Source organism: Salminus brasiliensis, chromosome 10, assembly GCF_030463535.1.
Source record: "Salminus brasiliensis chromosome 10, fSalBra1.hap2, whole genome shotgun sequence".
NCBI lineage: Eukaryota > Metazoa > Chordata > Actinopteri > Characiformes > Bryconidae > Salminus > Salminus brasiliensis.
Window position 1 is genome coordinate 33,775,379 of NC_132887.1, and position 26,003 is coordinate 33,801,381.

The following is a 26,003-nucleotide window of genomic DNA, read 5'->3' on the forward strand; positions in this document are numbered from 1 at the left end:
GAATGCAGGAGTAGCAGAAGGTCAGGTGAAGGAGAGAGCGTCTGCCCTTTCTGTTGTCATGGCGATCCTTGGACGACCCATCATTGGATCTGACTGCTGCATGACACTTGGGGACAGAACGCGTTTTGTGCCTGGCAGTTCTCCGACAGAGATATTGCATTAATGCGTGAATGTATTGGAATGAAAGGAGAGAGAGAGAGAGAGAGAGAGAGAGAGAGAGAAAGAGAGAGAGAATGGGAGAAAGCACACATGTATTGTATATGCATTAAGGAGATTAAGGAGAGGTGTGTGTGTATGTGTGTGTGTGGTGCATTCATTTCTAATGTTCCACAGATCTCAGTTTTTGTTTATACTGTCATTCACCCCATACTAATCCATTCTCAATCTAACTACCATTCTAGCTAGTTAGCTCGGCCAGGCTAGCTCGGAATCATCACGTCAGACAAGGGCCTGACCGATGTAAATTTTGTATTTCTTGACAAAATCCTTATTCAGTTATTTCCCGATTCAAGCAAAATTATCTGCCAATAGAATAGGACACTTTACTTGTACATAAAACAATTAACAAAAAGTTAGAAGGGTTTTCACTCATTTAAGGACATTTTACAGTATCTAGTAATATGTAGGCAATATAATTCAATATGTCAAAAATTTAACAGACACCACTAGTCTTATTAAACGATGCAGTACTACTGACTGACTTTTCTGAATGTCGGTTCTCAGTTGTCTCACTTCCTGAAACCACATTCTGTCTCACAGAATAATACATTGCAGTGGGGGTGGAATGTCCTAGCATTTGTAATGTTTGGTTTCTTTGGGTTCTGCAATTAGATTTTATTTTTTCCCCAAATATTTTTTTATAGAACATTTTGTTTTGTGTTATATGTTACGCTTTTCTCATCCTTTTTTAACCATTTCTAAACCTCTCTTAGAGACTTTTATTTGTTATTATCTTTCAGAAGGTGGTTTGGCTAATTGGTGCCATATTAAGTTATATCAAGTAATGTCATTTTTGGTGATATTAAGCAGCAATCTGGAACCAAACATCAAATCAAAGTTTATTTGTATACTCGTGAATAACATATAGAAAATCCAGTGTAATGTCATATTCTGTGTTTATGAATAAGTAAGTACTGTTAATATTCTGCGGGGGGAAGTTCCTACTCATTTACTTTGTGTTGGCCTTCTGAGAACAGCAATGTTTTCCTGCCCACAAAAAAAATTACTTTTACCAAGCACAAAATTTAAACTATGTATTTTTAAAGTTATTTTAGAAATCACATGCAAGAACACACTTATTGCCAGGATAAACGTTTTACCAATTTTCTCAATTTTCAAAGGCTTTTCCACAGAACTGTATGTCCTGTTTAATTCTCAAGAGTAGGGATTTAGAGTCCTGGCAGAGACCAGTCTAGAGCTAACAGATAAGCATAGTGTTTCTCTGTTGTCCTGGTGTTTTGACTGTGTCCAGTTACCAGAGAGCTATGGCCGTCGCCACTCACCCACAGAAGTTGCTGCAAGCTATAGTCTTCCGCTGTCTTTGTATCTGCTCCCCCAACCCCACCTGTGTTAACCCTTTTCTCTTCTCCCCCTCTCTTTCTGTCTCTCTTCCCCTCTTTTCCTGCCCCAGGCGCGGCTCACTTCCTGCTCATCCACCTATAGTGTCACAGAGGTACTCCAGTGCTCCAGGTGGAAGTTGCCCATTTACGCTTTTCTAGGATCAGTTCTCCTTCCGCCGATGCTGATGTGTTTGTTATTATAGCAGGAACCGTGAAGCTGGTCTCGGATCAGAGTATAGGGGCAGCTTTCATTACCACCTGCTTCAGCATGCATCTCATTCCCGCTACTATTGATTTATCTATGAAGTGTCTGGTCACACACAGTCACATGCACATCACCCTGGAACTGTTTTGTCTAACATACTTCTTCCATTTTTATATTTCCATGTTTATGTTGTTGAGGAGGCCAGTATTTGGAGTTTTAGACCTCTTTGCTGTCAATCACTAGAAGACCAAAGTAGCATAATAATCAGCATAATAATTCTAGCATGCTGGATTCCACTGTTTACTCCTTTCCTTCAGCTGTTGTCTGGCTGATGACATGCATAATAATTATTTACTCTAATATTAATGTTTTTGTAAACCTTATTCAAACAAACTACACACATACATATATACAGTATATGTCCAAATGTGGACACCCTATCTAATGAAAGTTTTTTTTTTTTTGCTTTGTTTTGTTTTTTGCTACTTTAAGCTGTACCCAGTGCTGACACATATATCTAGTTCCTGTAGAGAAATACAGTCTGTGGAATAGGCACCATTCCTTAAGCCAGGTGTTGGGTTGAAGGGCATTAAGCCCCCCAGCATTGAGCTGTGGAGCAGTGGAACTATGTTCTCTGCAATGATGATGCTTTTGAGGAAAGAGGTGGGGTAGTGATCATCCAACATCCTGACCTTACTAATGCTTGTCTTGTCTTGAATGCAGTCAGATTCTCAAAACTTTAAAAAAATTTAGTAGAAAGCTTTTCCTGTACAGTAGAGACAGTTTCTCCAACAAAAGCAAGATTAACTTATTTTTAATACCTTTGATATCAAAAGAAACAATGAATTAGTTGTCCCAATACTTTTGTCCATAGTGTGTGTGTGTGTGTGGTGTGGCAGGAGAGCTACCTCCTTTGCTGTCATCCATCACCAGGCTAAAGTAGAAATCAGCATAATATTTCCAGCATTACTGTATTCCATGCTATTTACTCCGTCCCATCAGCTGTTTTCTGGCAATTTCTGTGAAATTGTTGCAGTATTTGCTGGAGTCATTACTTTCTGCCTGATTCCCCACTCATTTTTCATGTCTGCCTCCTCAGATCCATAGTGTTTGTGTGTGTGTGTGTGTGTGTGTGTGTGTGTGTGTGTGTGTGTGTGTGTGTGTGTGTGTGTGTGTGAGCGCACGTATGTGTGTGGCTCTGTGCAGACGTATTGCGTGTCTGTAGGTCTGAGTGACTGAGGCCAAAAAGTGCTGATGACTGTGAGATGTGCTCAGCTAATGTCATTATGAGGGATGTGTGGGTGTGGGTGGACGAAGTGAGTTACTGTCCTGTGGCTTTCTCCAGGCTTCACGGAGAGAGTTCAGGGCGCACTTGGATGAGGTCATCACGCTCAAGTCAAGGTACTCTACCTTGGACCAGGTAAACAGCTCTACTTCTGCATATAGACCAACACAAACACACTTATGAACACACACACACAGATGCTAGTGTCCTTTTCACAAATTGCCCGCAGCCTATTGCTGGATGTCTGCTGCCCAGCGTAATGTTAATAATAAATAGTATCAGTTATGCTGTGCTCTTGGATATTTATACACATCTCTCTCTGTCTCTGTGAGCCAGCAAAGTGGCTGTGAATTCCCATACCTTCCAATCAATCACCTCAGATTGGTTAATCATAGAGCACAGTTCATCTTATTTGGCCTGGCACTCACTTGTGAATAATTCATTCTCCATTAGTCTTCACCAATTACTCCATCTTCATTTCATTCATGCTGACTCGCCGGCCCCTGTACGGCTGGGCATACGTGTACACATATATGAGTGAGTGTCTGTGAGTGAGTGTTTGTCTGTGTCTGCACAGCTTATGGACATCATCCTCTTTGTTTTGAGTAAGGTTAAATAGAAGGTCTATAGGATGTCTGTTTATTATTTGCATTCATTCATTGAGCTTTGTCTTTGTTCACTGCTGATTTACTTATTTTATCCGTGTCGGAAAATGTCCATGTCTGTGTTTTTTTGTTTTGTTTTGTTTTGTTTTTTTTTGCCCTCATGGTGTCACAGTTGTCATGGTGTTAATTTAGCATTTTGAAATACTATAAACTTTATAGATTAATGTTATTTTCAGTACATCCCAGCATATGCTATTTATTGCAATCAGGAATGGCATATCCTTATTGATTGAATCTCGACTATGATGGATGACATTTTGGTGCTCTTTTTAAGTTGTATTTAACAAATTGGGAGCCTCCACTCCATATACACTTTTCGCTGTTTTTCTAAACATAAATCAAGTCAACAACTTACAGCATTTTCTGTGCATTTTAAAACACAGTTCCTATTTATTTCTTGGTAACATGTTGGAATAATAAAAAAAAAAAACATTAAATATGCCTTTTGCATGTTATATTTGTTTTTTATGTTATTTCCAGTATGTTTATAAATAAGCAGTAATTGTGCATTACCATGTACAGAAGTGTGTTCTCTGTGAATAACTTTACTTATTTACTAATCAGAAAATCAACAAAACATAGATAATTTATATCATGTACATTTTGAAGAAGCGGTGACTTTTCCTATAGCGTAGTCTTTCTTTGTACTGCAAATGCAAGTGATTAGTGTGCTGCCACGGAGTTGTGAGTTGTCATTCAGATTAATTATGGTGTTAAAGAGCCTTAAAACAAGCATTGCTTAAAATGTTCAAGAAATATGTCCATTTTAACTTGAAAATTAGGCCTTCTTTTACTTGCTTAGCTATTCAAAGTAGCAGACATTTTGACTGGTCATGCCCAAACGTTTGTACACATGTGCACAAATAATCTCATATTAGGAAAAGACATAAGTGAGATTCTCAGTCTTATAAAATGAAGTATGTTTTGTAGTGATAATGTTTAGTAGATGAATAAAAAAAACAACAACAAGGAAACAAAAACAATTAAATTGAATGACTGGTTCTGTATTAGTCATATTTATACTCAGAAGGCATTAGTTTTTACTAGTAATATTCAGGCTTTGCCTCATTCACCCATGCAAACCTTAAACTGGATTTCACCAGCAAATGTTCACATTTGCCATTACAGCTCCAGCAAACTGGACATAACATCTTACTTTGGACGGCCCATAGAATCATCTACAGAAATAAAAGTCCAAAAACTCACGCAAAAACAGTTTTTTTTTTACACAATGTTTTACCAAAGTAAACAAAAAAAACTGTTAAATTGACAGAAAAATCGTCTATTTTTTAACTATAGTAATACATAGCAATGCATGCAGGTGAATTGCAGGTGAATTTCCTGCTAACATAATCCACGGTTATCCCCATCTTTTTCGATAACTGGTAAATACTTAGGTGAAAAACGTGTGAAAGTGCCTCCAGATGCTCCACATAAGCCTTATTGCACCTGTATTATGGAGTGTATTATATATAAATTAGCTATGTAACAGACTGTGCTGGATTAGAATTATCATGTCACTTTATGAAGAGAAACCTACAGTATGTAATTATGTCTGTATCCATATGGAATCATGACAGTACCCATGTTTAATTGTAGCATCTATCCATTTATCCATCTATCCATCTATCTCTTCCATCATGTTCCATGCCCATGACACTCTTAAATGTGGTCTGAACTCGAAGAACAAACCATAAGTACAATTCAGTTCTCCTCTGCTGTGGTGGCCATTCAGTATTTTGGCACCTTAGAAACAGACACACACAAACATCTTACACGCTCCACATTCCTATTCTGATTCCTTTGACATTCCCCGTAGCCACACATGGGAACAGTACAGTGTGCGGTTTAGTCCTGCTTGCCATGATGAGTTACATCCCACCGTTTCTGTGCTCTACCTTCTTCTTGCTTGCCCATATTTTTTTGCTGGCTGGCACCACCAGTACCTCAGTACATGATCGCACCACTCACCTGTGCCCTGTCCTAAACCAGATTGACCCCCCTTTTTTGTTGCGGCCTCAGCTTTGTCTCTCTTTCTCTCATTAACCAACCTTGTCTTGTATGAAGTTAGCAAGTGCTAAGTCTAAATGCATTGAACTTCTTGCTTTTTTTCTCTTTTTTTTGGGTTATTTTTCCAAGTCTCTTCTTTGCTCTGTGTTGTAAACCCCCTCCCCCTTTTTGTTTCTGTCCATTACCAAAGCTCCACTCTAGGCTGGAGGGGCTCAGAGCCGATCGCAGGAGCCATAGGACCTACGACTCGCGAGTAACTATTCCCCACCCCAAAAAATCCAAACAAAAAAACCAAAAACCACACAAAAAAATGGAGCTGCTTCCATCCGCAAACTTGGCTTTGTGTCAGGAGCTCAAACTCCTCGCTTACTCTTTCTCTCTTGTTTTTCCTCTTGTGCTGCTATCACTCACTCTCTTCTCTGTAGAAGCCGCTCTCTCTAACACTTTTTCTTTCATTAGCCGTATGGTGTGTCGGAACCTCTTGTGGATGTTCAATTTCGTTCCGTAGTTCGTTTTTCCTGTTTTGTTTTTGCCTCTTTCTTCTCCTCCTTTACGTGCCTAAGTTTGACTTTATTTCAAGATACTTCCATTTAGAGTGCAGTGTCTCTTGCTCTTTGCTTCTTCTATGTGAGCTATGCCTCATTGTTCTCTCTTTTTTATTCCTCTCCTCTTTTCTCACTCTCTCTCTCAATGCTGGATGTTGATTGTTGAGTCGTTGTCGTGTCGGTGCTAGTCTGTCATTTCTGGATTGTGAGTAGAAAAGGGTCCAGGGCCCTTGCTTGTATGCCGCTCCCTGTAGGCCGGGGTTTCGTCATTTCAAAGGTAAATGGAAAAGCTTTGAGCCGAATTGAAGGCTCCCTTGCTCAAATGAATTAGCGAAGCCATACGGAATCCTATAATCCATAATCCTCGCTGAAGGTACAAATGTCTTTCAGCGAGAAAGGCAGCCCTTTTGTAGACCCTTGGCCTAAGGGAACATCATTCTATTGGTACTTGACATTCATAGTTTAACAATTTGACTGTTATCGTTTGAATGCATAGTTTACATTGCTATTATTATTATTATTACCTTGAGAAGTGCCCTGAAAAGTGAACAATTTGAAGAGAACATGTGCTTAAAATAATGTCCTGTGATAATGAACATGAGGACAAACGTTAAAAAAAGTTTCTCCAGCCCATACATCCTCTGGCTCACTGCTGCCCTCTATGTGTTACCCATTACTCCCAGCTTGGATTTTTAGAATAGTTCTCAATAGGGCTGTCACAATTACTCTATCATGCACAATTTAAAGAACAGTTTGGCTAAAATGTGTATAATCAATATGAATTGACAGTTTACATGACGGTAGAGCATATATTAAAGCAGCATTATGGAAAATTGGCATTTTTTGCTCTTTGACTCCCCCTGCAGTTGGAATTTGTGTTTTAAGCCACACGCTTTTCACATGCATGTTACACGCTGAGACATACAGAACCAGCATCTAAAGTGAAAGACGCATGTGGACTGTAGTGGTAAAGTAATATTATAGGATTTTACACAAGTCTTAGCATTGTCCTTCCCACCTAATCTTCATTACACAAAGCAGTGAAGTCAGTCGTGCATCAGCATGATTTTAAAGTTTTATTTTAAGGTGAATTATTATATAATGCTGCTTTATGTTCTAAAATACACTCAGTTATGTTCTTTTGAAAATATGCTACCATTTTGTTATTTGCCCTGTGATGCATTTTATGAATATGGCCTGTAGTGCTTTTATGCTTTTTAATGGTGGCCGTGTTTTGGAATTTTTAAAAGACCATGAATATTTTGTTATTGTCTAATTAAAGACATTTCTATTGTTTGACCTAATAAAAAAACAAAACATAACGAAATACTCGATTCAGTGATCGCATGCTCAGTAGATGATGTAATTACTTCTATAATCAATAGTGACAGCCCTAGTTCTCCAACAACATGTGTCCCTAACAAGAGTACCAACCCCATAGTAACAGCATGGTGATAATGATAATAATGGCGGTAGGACTGGAGTCATGTGTCTTTAAGCCATTTTCTTTTGGTTGCTGTGTGTGGATGTTTAGATGACCGTCCTGAAGCCAGTCAGTGGAATGCTACTGTCCTGGACTGAGGATTTCTTTTGGGGTCTCACTCCGTCTCTTTTTTTCCTTCCCTCTGTCTCTGTCCTTGTCTTTCTTTCTCTCTCCCTCATCCCCTCTCACTCTTTCTCTCTCTCTATCTGTAGGTGCAGTCACGGTGCGGCAGCAAAGAGAACATCCTAAGAGCAAGTGAGTATCTTTTTGTGTTTTGCATTGTGTTACATAGTGTGTTTTATCGAGTATGTAGATGTTTTGGAATGTGTGTAAGCGTTTTGGAAAGTGTTGGGGTGCATGGTTGGATTGTGTGGTGTTGTGTGGTAGTGTGCATTGGCATGCGCAATGGGATTTGTTGGAGGGTTAGAGAGTGTGTTGAAGTGTTTGGAAATGTGTACTAGGGTGTATGTTGGGGTGCATGTTAACATGTTCAGGCATGTATTGTGCAATGTGTGTTGTGGAGTGTGCCCTGGAGTATGTGTGTTGGGGAGTGTACTGGGGTGTCTGTTGGAATGTGCACTTGTATGTGTGATGAGGTACATGCTGGGGTCTATGTTTGGGTGCATTTGAAGTATGTTGTGAACTGTGTGTTAAAAAGTGTGCACTTGTATGTGTGCTGGGGTGCATGCTAGGATCTGTGTTTGGGTCAAGAGTGTAGAGTTTGCACTGTCATGTGCATTAAAGAGTGTTCCAGAGTGTGTTGAAATGTGTGTTTATTGGTATGTGTTGGTGAGTGTGTTCTAAGGTATGTGTTGAGGTGTTCTGATGTGTTCAGAGCATGTGTTGGATTGTGTGTGAGTGTGTTTTGGACTGCGTTAGGGTATGCGTTGGGCTGTGTATAGTGTGTTTTTGTGTGTGTTTTGCAGAGATCAAATGTGGATTGCACGTTGAGTTGTGTTGTGGAGTAAGTGTTGTAGAGTGTGTCAGCATATTGAAATGTGTATCGGGTGCATGTTGGCACTATGTGTTGCTGGAGAGAGTGTGTATGTGTACCGGGTGCATGTTGAAGTTTCCTGGAGAGAGTGCAGGCATGTGTTGCAGGGTGTGCGTTGCGGTGTGTGTTGGGAAGTTTACTGGAGTTTGTGCTGGAGTGTGCACTTGGTCTACGTTACGGTTTGCTGAAGGCTTGTACTATAGACTTTGTTCATTTGAGGTGTTGAGGTGAATGTTGGCATGTATTGTGGAGGTTGTGCTGGCTTGTACACATGCATGAGTGTTTATTTGGGTTTGTGTAAAATGTATCGCTGTGTTTTTTTTTCAGGTCACAGTGCAGTGGACATCACTAAGGTGGCTCGGAGGCACCGCATGTCCCCCTTTCCCCTCACCTCCATGGACAAAGCCTTCATCACTGTGCTGGAGATGACTCCTGTCCTGGGCACTGAAATCATCAACTATAGAGGTGACACATATATACCACTTTTTCTCTCCCAAACACACACATACATACACACACACACACACACACACACACACACACACAAACACACATTTACAAAACACTCAAGGAACCACCCATGCAGGGCTGTCACTATTAATTGTATAGATTGATGTATTAAGTGAGTAATCTCTAAAGCTAAAGCTCTTTATTTTGATAAGTAAACAAACTATAGCTAAAGATTCAAAAATACTTTATTTGAAAGGTTTAAGATTAAATTAGAAAATTACTATAAAACTAGAATAGATTCATAAAAAATGCATATACCGTACTGTTCATAGGTTTTAGGCACACTGCTTCTAGAAACACCAGATCACACTAGAACAGTTACGAAAATAAATACAGTAAAAAGTAATAAGAATTTATTATTTTAAATAATGAGGCCCTAGCCAGTGCATGGATCTGTTCGATTTCATCACTAGTTATTTACACTTATTTACCAAACCAGATGTTGTATGATGACCGTAAATTATACTACACTCTCTTGAGGAGTTTTTTTAAAATGAGAGTTTTAATGAGAATAGAAATATAAAAAAAATTCTACCTTTTGTATTATTGTGTGTGCATTTTTTTCTGGATGTATTCTAGTAGTAGTATTTTACTGGCCAAATAAACACCTATTGTTCAGATAAGGAGCTTTAAAACTTTTGCACAGTACTATATACATGTATAGTTGTGTCTGTTAGGTTCTGTTTCTTACTATAAAAGAGGCCAGTAGGGAATTTTAAGTATACATTACCATCATCATGAAAACTAAATTGACAACTAATAGTTGGCAATTTATCATGAAGGTAAATCAGATTTTTTTTCCTAAATATTGAATTTTATTAAGTAATCGTGACAGCCCTACAGCCATGTCTCCATTTCCATGCCATTGTTCATTCAACCCCACAGTGGCCTTTAGACTCTAAAGAAACCATGGCACAAGACTACAGTTGACAACACTTGGCTTTTTACTTCAGCCGTCAACATGAGCAGTAAGGGCTCTGGAATATTGCTATTTCACTACAAAGTCCTATATGAACCTACATTGAAATGGAATAGGAGTGTTAAACAGTTGAAGCACACACTCCACTGACCTAAAACATTTTTGTTTAAAAAAAAAAAAGTAAATGTTTATTCACACACAGAATGTTTTGTGCAGCCACCCTGGCATAATTAACTTTACACATGTAAAGTTACAATACAATACAATATCCATATTAACACAGAATATGTAATCAAACAAAACAAATTAAAAAAGAAAAATGTAAATACAACAAAAAAAAAAATACATTTTATAGCCAATTTCTTTTTTATTTTGTTTTTTACTTATTTCCAGTAGTTTTGATTTTTTTTGTGCTCCAGTAGTTTTACACTTCCTAAACTTAAAACAAAAAAAGTCATCAAATGTGAAAGTTTTGTTTTTCACATCTTAATATTTATTTGTTTGTTTTTCATGCACTTCCTTCATACAAACAATTTTGTTTGAGTTTTGTGTTGTTTTTTGTGCTATTACATTATTGGTTTAGATTCAGTTTTTTTGTTTTTTCTTTTTTCTTTTTGAGTTTTTGTTTTGGTAAAACTTACCAAGATGATGTTTTGTGTTCAGTTCACTCTGTATTTCTGTCATATAATTCAACCGAGGGAGCCTCATATTGGGTTTCCCAGTGGCACAGCTGTCTTTTGCCCTATCGCCAGGAGATTACAAGTTTGAAAAATTGTTGGTAATTCATGGTGTATTATCAACAGTATTTTCACAAATACTGATCACCAATATCAGGCAATAATATTAGCCAACAATTGTCTAATGTAATATTCCTTTTTTGTGTCTTCTTGCGTGTTGCAGCCATTTTAGTAATTGGTCCGCCGCCTTCTTAATATAAAAAAGTCATGACCTTTTTCAGGGCTCAAGAAGAAAATGAAGAGCAGAAAGATCGAAATAAATATCACAGAACAGTGTTACTGTGTTCTGCTTTGTTTTTAGGAACTTACACTGTAATTCTCTGTGCATTATGAGGCTTGGTATGGTGAATCTGCACGAAAACATTTGCACGGGATGGACAGCTGTTGACAATTAGAGACTATGATTATTCTGAAGAACATTTATATACAATAACATAAAAACAGACTGACCTTATTAACTAGTGAGTGGGTCAGGCTTGCCCTGATCTACTCTAATCTAAGTGTAATGTAATCTTTGTTTTGTTTTATTTGTAAGTCATCTTTAATTGCCCCTCTGAGTTTGAGCCTCTTATTCTACCATTGTTCTTTCCATCCACTAATCTCCTTATTACTTTGTATTTCCATTTTTCTGTCCTGTTTATTGACTATTGGCTGCATTCAGTTTAATAGGAAAAAGGCAATAACAAGCTTTAATTTAGTGCAGCATGAAATATGGAGGCACAAAGTAAAGTCACAAAGTCACAGGTGTTGTTGGTTTACGGATATTTACTAAATGCTATTATGCCCCTGAAGAATATTTACTGAAGGCCGCCATAGACAGAACACACGATTGATAGGTTCAGTCGCATCCCAAAGTTGGAATGTGAGATTCTCTCCCAGACTAGTTTTCGTATTGTGGCTTTTGATTTCATTCATAGTCTGTTGGTGCAGTAAAGCGTGTTTTCTGGCTTTCCATGCTGTTGAAGAGTGGCCCATGTCCTTTCTTTTCGGCACTTCTTATTTAATCGTCACGCCCATCACTAACCCAGCCTAGCCACCTCTGCATGCAAATTCACCCCACTACTCTGCTGCCATCTGGGCCTTCATCTCAGATCTGTGTGGTGGGGAATTGTGCGATTGCCCATGTGGTAGTGATGCTTGCCATGCGTGTGGCAGGCCCCAGCACAGTTGACCTGGCCCCTCCAGTGCATAAAAGCGTCTGGCGCCTGACTGGCTCCGACTGGAGGAAGGTCCCTGTCTATACTGGTGCCGGAGCAAAGCCAGAGAGGAGAAACCCCTGGCATCACACAGGTCAGTGCCCTCAACAGCCAGTATCTTCATAGCCAATGCTCGTTCAGGCCTGGGGCCTCCATGGAGCCGCTTTCATTCATGCTGCAGGCTCACTTCACCTCCGGGACAGCAGGAGGCGATAGAGAGCAATGCGCTACTTCTGTTGCTTCTGCATGACTAGCTGTTTTTGCCCAGAGTCATAGGCCACATGTTATACTCTGATGAAGACACTGACCCTCCCTTTCCAAACTATTTTAACATGCCCTTGTCGCCTTGCCTTCGCTGTATTGCCTTGATGAAGATGAAATCCCTGATGTCATCTTAAATGTCATTCCATGACTGGTTTAGCTCTCAAGTCATGTCTGTTAGATGACTCCTTAGAAGTTTGAGGAATCGAGCATGAAGCATTGTAAATTTGCCTAGAAATCGCTGCCTGTGAACCACATACTAGCATCCCATCCAACATAGTCATGTGGGGGTGGAACGTGGGCTAGGTGGGTTCCAGGTGGCATGGGCTCTAAGTGACTTTGTGCATGTGTTGTTCCTGGAACCCAGTTGAGCTTCCTAGATGGGCCCCATTGTTACAGCCCACTTTAGACTCACATGGGTCCCGTCTAGGCCCCATGTGCAGTCTACAACCCAGATGGGGCACATGTTTAAACACTCTGGGTCCCATCACTGACCCTACTGGGATCCTGATGGGCATTTATAAGTGGGGCCAACACAGAACCCATAGACAAAACATTCTGGTTCCCAATTGGGCTACCCATATAAGCCCCACATGGGCATGTTATCCTGGATGCTACACTTAGTATAGCAAATATGTGATCTTGAGTAAAATAATATAGGTGATATTTATGTGATATTAAGGCCCTGTTTACACCTGGCATTAACATGAACTTATGACATTTTTAAATTGTTAAGATCTTTGTCAAATCTTTGACCGCTGTTAAGCAGACACATTTACATCCTTCCATGCAGCTGGAGAAGCGTAGTACAGTTGCAAATACCTGGTCAGAGTTGAAGAGGGCCCAGTTATGGTAAGAGTACTCCAATTATCTTTGGCCAGATGTTAACCCCAAATAGAGATTAGGCACCTTGTTGGCAACGGGGTGGTTGATATGGGCGGTACAGTCAAAAGACGCAACAAGAAACGAATGATCACACTACGAATGTGAAAGTGTGGTCATAAACATCCCTGATCACCTCCAAAGATGCTAGATTAGCTTCTATACTGATGTGAAAAGAACTTTAAAGTAGCGTTATACAAGAATTAAATGTTTGCTCTTGGGCTCCCCCTACAAATGGGGACTGTAACTCACTTTTATACCACCGCCACAAATACAAATTGCGCATTGAGCTCTGTCTAAAAGACATCTGGTGTGGCAGTGACTGAGCCCCTGTTCTCCCTATTACAAGTCAGTGTACCATTCAAATAAGGATAAAAGGATAAAGGATAAAGGTGCACGTATTCGTCACTGTACAGTGTGGACTGTACAGCGAAATGTGTCCTCCGCATTTAACCCATCTGGTAGTGAACACACACTCACACACACACACGTGTTAGGGGCAGTGAGTACACACACACACCCAGAGCGGTGGGCAGCCAACTCCAGCGCCCGGGGAGCAGAGAGGGTAAAGGGCCTTGCTCAAGGGCCCAACAGTGGCAGCTTGCCGAGCCCGGGAATCGAACCCACAACCCTGTTATCGATATCCCGGCGCTCTAACCGCTGAGCCACCACTGCCCCCCAAATGATTTTGATGATACCCTGTCATTTTTTCAGTTAATTTGTTACATAATGTTGCTTTAAAATAATTATTCAAAAACATAATTAAGCACATTTTGAATACAAACCGGATTCCAAAAAAGTTGGGACACTAAACAAATTGTGAATAAAAACTGAATGCAATGATGTGGAGATGGCAAATGTCAATATTTTATTCGGAATAGAACATAGATGACAGATCAAAAGTTTAATCTGAGTAAATGTAACATTTTAAAGGAGAAATATGTTGATTCAAAATTTCATGGCGTCAACAAATCCCAAAAAAGTTGGGACAAGTAGCAATAAGTGGCTGGAAAAAGGAAATTGAGCATATAACGAACAGCTGGACGACCAATTAACACTAATTAGGTCAATTGACATTATGATTGGGTAAAAAAATAGCTTCTCAGAGTGTCAGTGTCTCTCTGAAGCCAAGACGATAAGAGGATCACCAATTTCACCATTGTTGCGCAGAAAGATAGTGCAGCAAAACCAGAATGGTGTTACCCAGCGTAAAATAGCAAAGACTTTTAAGTTATCATCATCAACCGTGCTTAACATCATCAAAAGATTCAGAGAATCTGGAACAATCGTTGTGCGTAAGGGTCAAGGCCGTAAAACTCTACTGGATGCTCGTGATCTCCGGGCCCTTAAACGTCACTGCACCTCAAACAGGAATGCCACTGTCAAGGAAATAACAGAATGGGCTCAGGAATACTTCCAGAAATCATTGTCAGTGAACACAATCCACCGTGCCATCCGCCGTTGCCAGCTGAAACTCTACACTGCAAAGAGGAAGCCATTTCTAAGCAAGCTCCACAAGCTCAGACGTTTGCACTGGGCCAGAGGTCTTTTAAAATGGAGTGTGGCAAAATAGAACACTGTTCTGTGGTCAGATGAGTCACGATTTGAAGTTCTTTATGGAACACTGGGACGCCATGTCATCCGGACCAGAGAGGACAAGGATAACCCAAGTTGTTATCAACGCTCCGTTCAGAAGCCTGCATCACTGATGGTATGGGGTTGCATGAGTGCTTGTGGCATGGGCAGCTTGCATGTCTGGAAAGGCACCATTAATGCAGAGAACTATGTTCAGGTTCTAGAACAACATATGCCTCCATCTAGACGTCATCTCTTTCAGGGAAGACCCTGCATTTTTCAACAAGATAATGCCAGACCACATTCTGCAGCAATCACAACATCATGGCTACGTAGGAGAAGGATCCGAGTACTGAAATGGCCAGCCTGCAGTCCAGATCTTTCACCTATAGAGAACATTTGGCGCATCATAAAGAGGAAGGTGCAACAAAGAAGGCCCAAGACGATTGAACAGTTAGAGGCCTGTATTAGACATGAATGAGAGAGCATTCCTATTTCTAAACTTGAGAAACTGGTCTCCTCTGTACCCAGACGTCTGTTGAGTGTTGTAAGAAGAAGGGGGGATGTCACACAGTGGTAAAAATGGCCTTGTCCCAGCTTTTTTGGGATTTGTTGATGCCATGAAATTTTGAATCAAATATTTCTACTTTAAAATGTTACATTTACTCAGATTAAACTTTTGATCTGTCATCTATGTTCTATTACGTATAAAATATTGACATTTGCTATATCCACATCATTGCATTCAGTTTTTATTCACAATTTGTTTAGTGTCCCAACTTTTTTGGAATCCGGTTTGTACATTGCAAAAATAAAACTTGATGAAAGTCCAAATCAGGAATTGTGCAAAAACAGACTCGGGCTGCAGCAATGCTGGGCGGACTCCAGTCCGGGTTGGGACCTAAATAAATGTTATTGCGAATGGAGTAAAACAAAAGAACAAAAAAACATAATCCCTTCAAACTTTTAGTTTTTTGTATTCCAATCACGAAGAGTAAAAGAAATGTCAATAGTGGCATCATTGATACGTGAGTGGTAACCTTCCACTTAGGTGCCACTATGAGAAACAAGCAACTAAACAAAACTAACATGACCCACAGAACCTGATAGTATAAACCACACAAATCAACCATCTTAGATTACTACATCAAGCCACAGCAGCACCGCAGCACACTTAAAAATTAACACTTGCTGCAGTGTCTATGTCTGGCCTTTTCACCAAGTCTGGTCTGTTTCCAAGTCTAAAAGAACTGGTAACAGAAACATGGTGTCATTTTCCCCATTAAATTGCAGTATTTTGCAAAAACTAAATTGCAGGCTGGTTTCCCAGAAAGGAATTAAGCCTAGTTTTGGACTACAGTGCATTCTAAATGTCAAAAGCTGCATCGATTTCATGTAGGACTAGGCTTAATCCCTTTCTGGGAAACTTGCCCTATATGTTCAAATGATTGTGGACACCTCTTCTTTCTGAAATGATGGTGCTCTGTTCAATACTTTTGGGATAAAGTGGGAATGAGGTGGTGGTCATCCTGACCTTTCCTGACCATTTGTGTCACTGTACAATACAATCAAATCATCACAGCAGTGTTCCAAAATCTAGTAGAAAGACCCTCCCTTGACAGTAAAGACAGTTACTCCAACAAAAGCAAGATAAACTAATTTTGATTTCTCTTGATTTATTAAGATTTTGTAAGAAATAATGAATGAGCAGGTGTCCCAATACTTTTGTCCATATAAGACATCCATATTCACAATTTGCTTTGGACACAAATGGAATTTAGCCTCCTCCTTTAACCCATCCGTGCCGTGAATGCACACATACGCACTAGTGAGCAAACAGAGTGCCCAGAGTGGCTGCGCACAGGGAGCACGGGAGGGTTAAGGGCTTTGCTCAAGAACCAAACAGTGGCCCAACAATAGCCTGGATCTCTAACTGCTGGGCCACCACTGCACCCACTATACATATCGTGTAGTTGTGGTTGTGGAGACTACACTTGGTCGTCTGGTTTGTTTTGTACTTTGTGGAATGTTTAATATTTATATCGCTTATTTATCCTTTATGGACCTTGAATCCAGAGGAAATTTGATATGTGGACCTGCAAAATACATATTTGAGTACCCCAGTTCTAAAACATACAACATATACTTGTGCCGTGTTCTCTGTTAATAACCCCTTTGTCCTGTAGACTGCAGCCATGCAGATTTTTTTTTGTTCTTTTTTTTTTTTGCAGAATTGCAACTATTCCTGTATCAATTAATCATTTATAGCGTGATGCATATGCCTGGTGTCCTATTAAAAATCAATGGACAGCCTTGGTAAAATCTCGTTTTAAACTCAGCTAAAGTACATAATGTAAATATGCTCGGACAGGCAAGTAATACTGCTGATAAATTTTTTAAATGCCGTTGTTCGCACACTGAGATTGGTGTCATCTTTTAGGTGAAAGTATTTTTAAACCACTTCTGTCAAATTAATCAAAGATTTATGAATTAATGCAACTTTAGAGGAGAGAGTGTGTGCATGTTGTAAGGCAGTAGGTACAGAAGAAAGACTTTAGACTGGTGGATGTCTGGATGTCTTCACACTTTGGATGTATATGTACTTGGGCCTGACTCATGTACATTTTGGGGTAGAATCAGTTTTAGTGGGATAAAAATTCTTATAACAGCAGGTAGCATTTTCTATTTATATTTTAAATGTAAATGTAAACTTTAACATTTTTGGTTAGACAGTGCTTTACTGAGTGATATGATTATCAGAGAACATGTTATCCTCGTGTGAAAACATGGAATTTTCCTTCGCCCATTTTTGATATTGAAGTGTTGAGTATTGAAACCAAACAGTTTTCTTAAAAACTTTTAGCATTTTTAACTGATGCATTTTAGATGAGCATCTATAAATAGGCTATCAAGTGAGACTGTATTATACACAGCTAACAGCCAACAGAGTGCATACTCTTTAAGGCTAAATTTGTTACTGGATTGGATTCGATTTGTTATATTTTCTCTTTTTTTTCTCTTTTTTTTGCAGCATTTGATGATTGTAGTGACCTGATACTGAAACCCAGCAATAGCAATGTACAAAAGAGCCAATATTATGTTATAATATTTTATTGTTAAATGTTATTTGTTTGATTTTGCAGGTGATACATGTAGTTCTAGAATAAGCATTAATTACTGTACCTAATATTTCACAGATGCTTGTACAACCACAGGCTGTCAGTTCTAGATGTCATTGTCATAAGCTTTACACCAAAACTGACCTACACTGAAAAATGGGTAATTCAATGAGGGATCTCTAGGTTATTCCAAGAACCTAGGGGCTCCCCCCAAAACTCCTTTTCATAGAGGATCCTAGAAGGCTATTATATTTGGATGCAGTTATGAAGGCCGTTATTTGGATTAAAACTTTAGCTCTTTGCAAAGTGCTTTAATTTCTAAAGAATGGGTTTCCCAAAGAACCTTTTCTTGATGGTTCTCTTAAGGCACCTTAAGAGGTTCCTCCACAGTTTTACATTAAAGAACCTTCAACAGTTCCTCAAGAATCTTGTTCTTTCAAAAATGTACTTCCGGAGGGCTTGTTGCAGGGCAGTAATGTTTAATTTAAGTGTAGACAATCTGTGTACATGTTTCAGTTTAAGGTGTAAATAAAAATGATGCAGGAAGTTCCCTGTAGAACTGCATTGGAACTTCCTATTATGCCCAAAACCCGTCTGCATGGAAACCGCAGTTATACATACTGGGCTTTAGGAACTGGGGCAGGGGACAGATTGTCGGACGAGGCTCCCTACCCAGTGTTCAATTGAGTTACTAATGTTTCTCCCAATAATACAACCATTATGGGTGATGATGGGTGCAAAAGTCTGAATCTGTTTGAAAATTATTTCCGCTTGTTTTTTATGTGAAATGCTTTATGAATCTTGTAAATCACATTGATTTGTGTGAACTGCCTTAACTGCTGAGAGCTAAGGGAGCATTTACAAATTGCAAATTACATTTGTTTTCTAAATTTGTCCCCTTTGGCGGGGCTCACTGATATGCAGTTCTGAATTTGCACAAATTGACGGTTTCAAACTAGCTGTTTGTGTTTAACACTGTATCAGCTGCTTCAATCTGTCTGTCCTGACTCTGTAGTTCTACATTACATTCTTGTTACATTCTCAGTTATAAGTCACCTATAGAATGTAATTGTGTTTCATTAAATGGGGCAGCCTTTCTGTTAGCCTTGAGTTAAATTAAACCTGACCTGATAACCCTTTAAAGGCATTCTAAAAGGAAAGTAATGCAAAAGTCAAATCAAGTCAGATTTATTTGTATAGCGCTTTTTACAACTGTTGTCGTCACAAAGCAGCTTTACATAAATAGTGATTAATAAAAGACAGAGACAAAGAAGAAAGAAGAAAATAATGTAAGACATGGTGGATCAAAAGTTTGATTGATAAAAATTATCAAAAATTGATAAAAAATTATCAAACCAGGTATAACAGATAGTTAAAAATGGTTTTAACATGGTCACTAAACAGGTAGCAGTGGTAGGCGGGTGAGCCGCTGGTCTGCTGTGGGTGGTGGTGGGTGGGGGGCCTGCTGGTTGGACCGGTAGGTGGCAGCTGGTTTGACGAAGGTAGAGGGGACCTCAGCGGGCAATCCTCCAGCAGGTCGGGCCGGGTGGCCATTTACTCAGAGAAGGTAAAAAGAGAGGGTTAGTTCTAAGAAGAATTTTATAGAGAGCAGAGAATGTTGGGCAGTATCAGATTGTGTCTGACGACTCCAGCAGTTCTGACTATAACAGCCTAATTAAAAGGAGAGAACCAGAAGGTAGCACAGACACGGGAGCACCCTGAAAACGTCTGCATCTATCTGCTCCACCGTCAACAAACCTGAGTGATCGTGTGTAAGCAGCGAGACGACAGCTCCAGCATCTCAGTGTACTACAATTCCCTGGGTCCGCAAACCCCTGGACCTGCAACCTTGTCTATGAAACATTAATTACCAAAAGCTAAACTAAACAGATGAGTTTTCAGCTTGGATTTAAAGATTGAGACTGTGTCTGAGTCCCGAACATTATCTGGAAAGTTATTCCAGATAAGAGTTGGGGGGCTTTATAAGAAAAGGCTCTTCCCCCTGCTGAGGTTTTCTGAATTTTTGGAACGAGTAAAAGTCTAGCACCCTGAGATCTAAGTAGTCTTGATGATTCGTAATACGTAATAAGATCCCGCAGGTACTCAGGAGCGAGGCCATGTAGGGCTTTATATGTTAATGGAGCAAGGCCATGTAGGGCTTTATATGTTAATCAAGGCACCATGATGGTTCACACAAAATCAACATGTCTAGCCACAGTGATAGCATTCATTGTATTGTAAGCATTGTAGTTTGTTTGGGGGTTTTTTGGCAATTATTCCTGCAACCTATGTCTGCTACCCTGTCAGCTATCGAAATGACGAAATGACCTGATCGTAATATTGAGAGCTCACAAGTTCGATCCCTGGCAATGCCACAGCCAACTGTGGCCAGGATTCCAAGACAGCATGTTTGGATGGCTGTCAGAATTGGCAGAGGAAGCCTTTAGACTCCTTCAGTCTACATCTCTGTCATTCATACATGCTGTGCAAGAAGAAAATGGCTATGCCAGCATTGTTTAAGTGTGTTGTGTGTTATGGAGACAGCCTGAACGCATATCATGCCTAGCCCACGCTACAGGATTTCTAAAACCCTAGTCGATGTTGAAACTGTCTAAGACCCCACACATAATGACAGGCTCCACTGATGATTTTTTTTTTTTTCGTCCTTAAACATCACAGCCCCCACACTACACGATTTACCAAGAATAAAGCACCACTTGCTTTCAGACTGCTCTCACAAAAACATTCTGGTCTCTCAGAATCAGATTTCACAGTTTTCTCATGAACGAACATGACTTTAGGGCCAGGCCCAGCAAGACCCAGGTTCCTGTGCTAGTTATGTGTGCATTTAGAAGAATAAGAGTTTTTGCCAATTACAGTTATAAAACATTATGAAACGTTTCTTTCTGTACAGCTCTGCACACATTGGGTCACCAACACTGTGTTTGATAGATGAGAATTACACACTACAAGATGATGTGTCAGATTGAATGTTTCATATCCATGGCCGCGAGTAGATCGGAGTGGTTAAAACTTTGGCTTTTACTTTGATTACCTAATTCTTACTTTTTGAGAATTATGTGAACTTGCAATGAAATGAATTTGCACAAACTAAACCGATCCTTCCAGTTTTTGCCAAAACTCTTAATTTTATCCAGTCAATGCATTGTTTCTGCATCAAACCTGTTAATCTATTAAGTGTTTTTGCTATATCAGTCACCTCCATTTAAAAATTTCCAAGACCATAAAAGTATGCAAGTACGTGAGCAGCACTCGTGCAATGCACGATCACCGGAGGAGCAGACACACAGACACTATTCTGGATGATGGACCACAAGAAACAACAAAAAACATTGTAACTCTTGTAAGGAAGCTCTTTCAGATGTCTTGTTCTTGTAACCAGAAGTGCAGTTGTTATTAAAGCAATACATTAGTATGCCTACTACCTTGGAATTTACAATGAATACATGAGAGAAAATGTTAATTTGGATTTTTATGTTGATTGATGGTGCTTGTGTGTTTCTTCATGTGCTTTGGACTTGATGGGATATAAACCTTGTGATTAATAACCTTATTACCTTTTGTATTCAGTAGTATCTAAGCTTATATCTTTTGGATCCTAGTCCTGAGTAAACAGTGAAGCACTTTTGTAAGTCAAATGTAAATTTGATTTCGACTGTCTCTCGACTTTCTCTCCACTGCTGCGTTCTCTTCACTGGCTTCCTGTAGCTGCCCGCATCAGATTCAAAACCCTGACGCTGGCCTACAAAGCTAAGAACAGTCCAGCCCTCCATACTTGATGGCAAGGGTCAAAAGCCGATCCGCACCTAGAGCCCTTCGAGCTTCAAGTACGGCTCGGCTCGACCCGCCATTCCTTCAAAATCCGTGGAAGACAAGCGTCCAGGCTCTTTTCTGTCCTGGCACCAAAGTGGTGGAACGAGCTTCCCCTGGGTGTCTGAACGGCCGAGTCGCTCGCTGTCTTCAAACGCAGACTGAAGACCCACCTCTTCAGAGAATACTTGGACGAATAGCAGAGTACTATGGTCACCTTATTGACTTGTGCTTAGTAATGTCTAAAGCTTAAAGGTATCTTTGAACTATTAGTCTATTCTAACCAGCTAGACCTAACCTAACAAGGTTTTTCTTGGGTAAATAGCAAAGCACTTTTGTAAGTCGCTCTGGATAAGAGCGTCTGCTAAATGCCTTAAATGTAAATGTAAATTTTAAGCCCATTTTTGTGGGGAATGCTATAAATTCCAAAAAGCCAAAGGCTGCATCCACAAGCACATACTGAAAAATGTGCTAGTAATGTTGGCCCCTTTTTATTGTTGCATTGTATTCAGCATGGTCATGTGCACTTTATTGATGCTCCGGTTACACTGTGTCTGAAGTCTAAGCTAAGCTGCCACAACTGTCATGATTTTGTCAAATCCATTCTGATTGCTTATCCACACATTTGTATGAAGGCATGTCTGTGCAATGCTTGTGATGGAAGAAACGGGGTGCTCTAAAACTTTCAAACAATTACAATGGTGTGTAAATACAGTGTAGCCTGAAACCTGAAACATCTTTTGTGATTGTGGGGACAGGAAACCAATGCTTTTATACCTGTAGACTGGCGCAGTTGTAACTGAGTAAACAGTGATTGTTACTAACCAACTCAATTTCTGCTGCATGTAACATTTATGCGAGGCTGGTGAAGCAGAGGACGTAGGGCGATGGTGTGTTCAGATCCTGTGCATTTGCTACAGGGTTTCATGGCGGCTGGCTTGTCAGCGCTTTTGGTGATGCTTGGATATGCACTCTGCAAATACTTCTGTAGATACCTCCATACCCATCTGTTTGATCTCTGCACCCAGATGTGTTATATTTAGAAGCTCGTCAGATGTGGCGTAGCTGAGAAGCTGGTCTTCTCTAATCAACTTTCAACTAAACCAAATCCTCACTAGCAACCATGCATCTCTCTCTCTCTCTCTCTCTCTCTCTCTCTCTCTCTCTCTCACTCTCTCTCTTTTTTTTCTCTCTTTCCCTTTCCCTCTCTCACACTCTTATTTAGGACTGTCACTATCAACTCTATCAACTTCATTAATAAGTAGTCAACTGTCGTAAAATAATATTTAACATTTTTTTAAGGACTAAAATAATAAAAGTATCTTAAATAATATTAATCTAGCTTTTCAAAGATGCCAAAAGTAATTTATTGGGAAAACGTAAACTATTATGACTTTACAAAGATCATAAGATCATATGTAAAAGCAATATAAAAGATTTAAAAATATATGCATATAATTAGATTTATCTATCAGACTCTTAAGAATGAAAGTTTACCAGAATTTAAAGGGTCAACATTTTCACAATACATGATATTTATTGCAACATTATTTCTTGTAAATGTCTGTTAAAAATTTGCTGCACTCCATCCAATTAAACAGAACTATTTATACTCTTAGTTAATGAAACATGCATTTGGTCAGTGTTCTTTCAGCACTGGCAATATCCACAGTACGCTCAGAAAAGGTAAAAATGTTGGAATATGATTTTTTTTTTTGTATTTTTTCTTATTTACTTATGACATTTGTGTGGTTTTATGTACCAAAACATTATCTCACAAAATTGGACAGGCTGTTTTTGTATTTCTTGTTACTGTGCCTTTTGATGAAATTACTTTAGTAACCACATTATTTTTACAGTACAGATTGTATAGATTATATAGAGTATAGATTGGGCGCCCAGTATTGGTCTTCATTTGGTTCAAAAAGTAACCAAGACATCATATATGGGCTGTATGAACTGCTCACAAATAGGATATTCTGACACTTTAGTGTTAACAGTTACATTTAAAAAATCTGGTTTGTATCATGTGGGCCCTTATATATAATATGCACCAAACAGTTGTTGATTCAGTGAGAGTAATCAATCAAGTAATATCACTGTTATTCTATTTCCATTCTGTATTTTTTCAACTGCCATTTTCTTACTGAGTTTATTTTTTCTGATCTCTCTCTCCCTTTTTCCCCTTTCTTCTTTGATATTTTTCATGTGCCTTCTACAAAATATGACATTTCTCCAGATATTATTGAGTGTCCGAGGTCATTTGGAAGTTGTTGGTTTTTCTTTTTTTTTTTGCCACCGTCCACAGCGTGGTCATAATGGCTCTTCATTTGCCGCTTTGTTTTTTCACCTCTAGTTTATTTTTCCACTTCAACGTCCCTCTGTTCATACGTGCATTGTTGAGAAAAGAGTTAGCATGCACGCCTCTGCTATCTCCCATAGCTTCTGCTAAAGTGTGCCTCAGGTACAGGAGCTTTAAGCTTCAACAGATACGTTTTTTAATGAAAAATGTGTGGAACTTGCTGTTGTTTTGAAATGTTGTGGCAGGTACACTGGGATTCCAGGAATATTGGGGTGTATAGTGTGTGTGGTCATACATTGTATAATATTTCAATGACCACCCTCTGTACTCTGTTGTGTTTTCGCAGATGGAATGGGTCGAGTCCTGGCTCAGGACGTCTATGCCAAAGACAACCTGCCCCCTTTTCCTGCCTCAGTCAAAGATGGCTATGCTGTTCGAGGTGAGACATCGATCCAAATCAAATCAAATCAAATCAAATTTTATTTGTCACATACATAGTCATACACAGTATAACTTGCAGTGAAATGCTTTTTTGACAGTCTGCCCACATCAAGCTATACAATAAAAATCTACATTTAAACTTAACTAAACCTTAACTTAATGAAGTAAAGTGCAAAAGTGCAAAAGAAAAATAAAATAAAAATGAAGAAAATAAAAATAGAATAAGTTACATTTAAGTTAAAGAATAAAATATAAAAATATGAAAATATATAAATATAAGCAAAAAAAAAAAACAGAATACAAATATACAAATATATATACAGAGATTTATCCAAACAACTGTTTCTTACTCTCTGCCCTGTACATAAGTGTCAATGCTGGGTCAGTGCCTTCCTCATGTCAATTTTTGCACATATCTCATTGTCACTGCTCATCTCATTGTTTCTGCTGCTGTTTTTTACAGTCACGCTTAGACTTGTCATATATATATATATATATATATATATATATATATATATATATATATATATAGTATATATTGTATATAGAGTTCCCTAAGCACTTTTGTTCTGTGTATTTAGTGTGTAGTTCTATCCTGCTGTAGAGTAATTACCTAAGCCTCACCACAAGCATTTCAATGCATGCCCTGACATGTTGTGCAACAAATAAATAAACTTGACTTGACTTTACATCTCTAGTTACAAAAAAACACTAGAATTTTCCCCCCTAACAAACAGAAAGACTGCAGCTGCAAGGCATTTATAGCTGTCGCAGATTTTTGTTTTACTGTGGCTACCAAATCAAGCAGCAACCACATCTCTTCTGTACTGCACTGCCTCTGTGCTGCTAAATGCAGGCACAATATGGAAGGCATGTCCAGTCAAGTAGAGGAGACAAAAGAATGGTTGTTAATGTTTTTTTGTTTTGTCCTTCCTTGTTTCTGTAAACTCTTTCCTTAATTTTCTGATTTTCCCAGTTTTCTTTTTAGTTTTCTTGAAGCTTTCACTTAATATTTTTATTTTAAGATAATAAAGTCAAAGTTCTGGAAAGATAAGTCAGTATTTCAAGATACTAAGTAAGATATTTAGAAAAATAAGTCAGTATTTCAAGATACTAAGTCAAATCTGGGAGATAATAAGTCAGTAAAGTAAGTCAGATTTATAATGATAATAATAATGATAATGATGATGCTGATAATAATTCAGTATTTCAAGGCACTAAGTCATATTTAGGGGACACTATATCAAGATACTAAGTAAGATATTAAGGGAAATATGTTAGTATTTTAAAATACTAAGTCAATACATTTTGACATACTGCAGCAAGAACCAGAGAAGGGTTGAGGAGATTTTTTATTTTATTTTATTTTATTTTTTTATCCTTTACGTGGAATGAATAATCTTCTTTCAAAACAATCAGTCAGTGTTTTGTGCCAGGTACCATACTAGTCTTTTCTATTTAGAAACACAGCAAATCCAACATTC

At 38.9% G+C, this 26,003-nt stretch overlaps 1 protein-coding gene across 9 annotated transcripts in view; it reads left to right on the forward strand.

Annotated features, from left to right (window-relative positions):
• Positions 1 to 26,003, forward strand: part of gphna (gephyrin a) — a 107,190-nt gene that overhangs the window by 67,177 nt on the left and 14,010 nt on the right. For 4 of the 9 annotated variants that reach the window (XR_011980532.1, XM_072689906.1, XM_072689911.1 and 1 more), the window contains 6 exons: positions 1,631 to 1,672; positions 3,110 to 3,184; positions 5,915 to 5,977; positions 7,965 to 8,007; positions 9,074 to 9,211; positions 24,425 to 24,517. Coding sequence is in view for 8 of the 9 variants with exons in the window: in XM_072689906.1 (XP_072546007.1) it covers positions 1,631 to 1,672; positions 3,110 to 3,184; positions 5,915 to 5,977; positions 7,965 to 8,007; positions 9,074 to 9,211; positions 24,425 to 24,517 (454 nt within the window). In the remaining variant the exon portion in view is untranslated. The remainder of the gene's footprint in view (positions 1 to 1,630; positions 1,673 to 3,109; positions 3,185 to 5,914; positions 5,978 to 7,964; positions 8,008 to 9,073; positions 9,212 to 24,424; positions 24,518 to 26,003) is intronic. The other 5 variants (XM_072689912.1, XM_072689913.1, XM_072689908.1 and 2 more) reach the window with 4 other exon arrangements.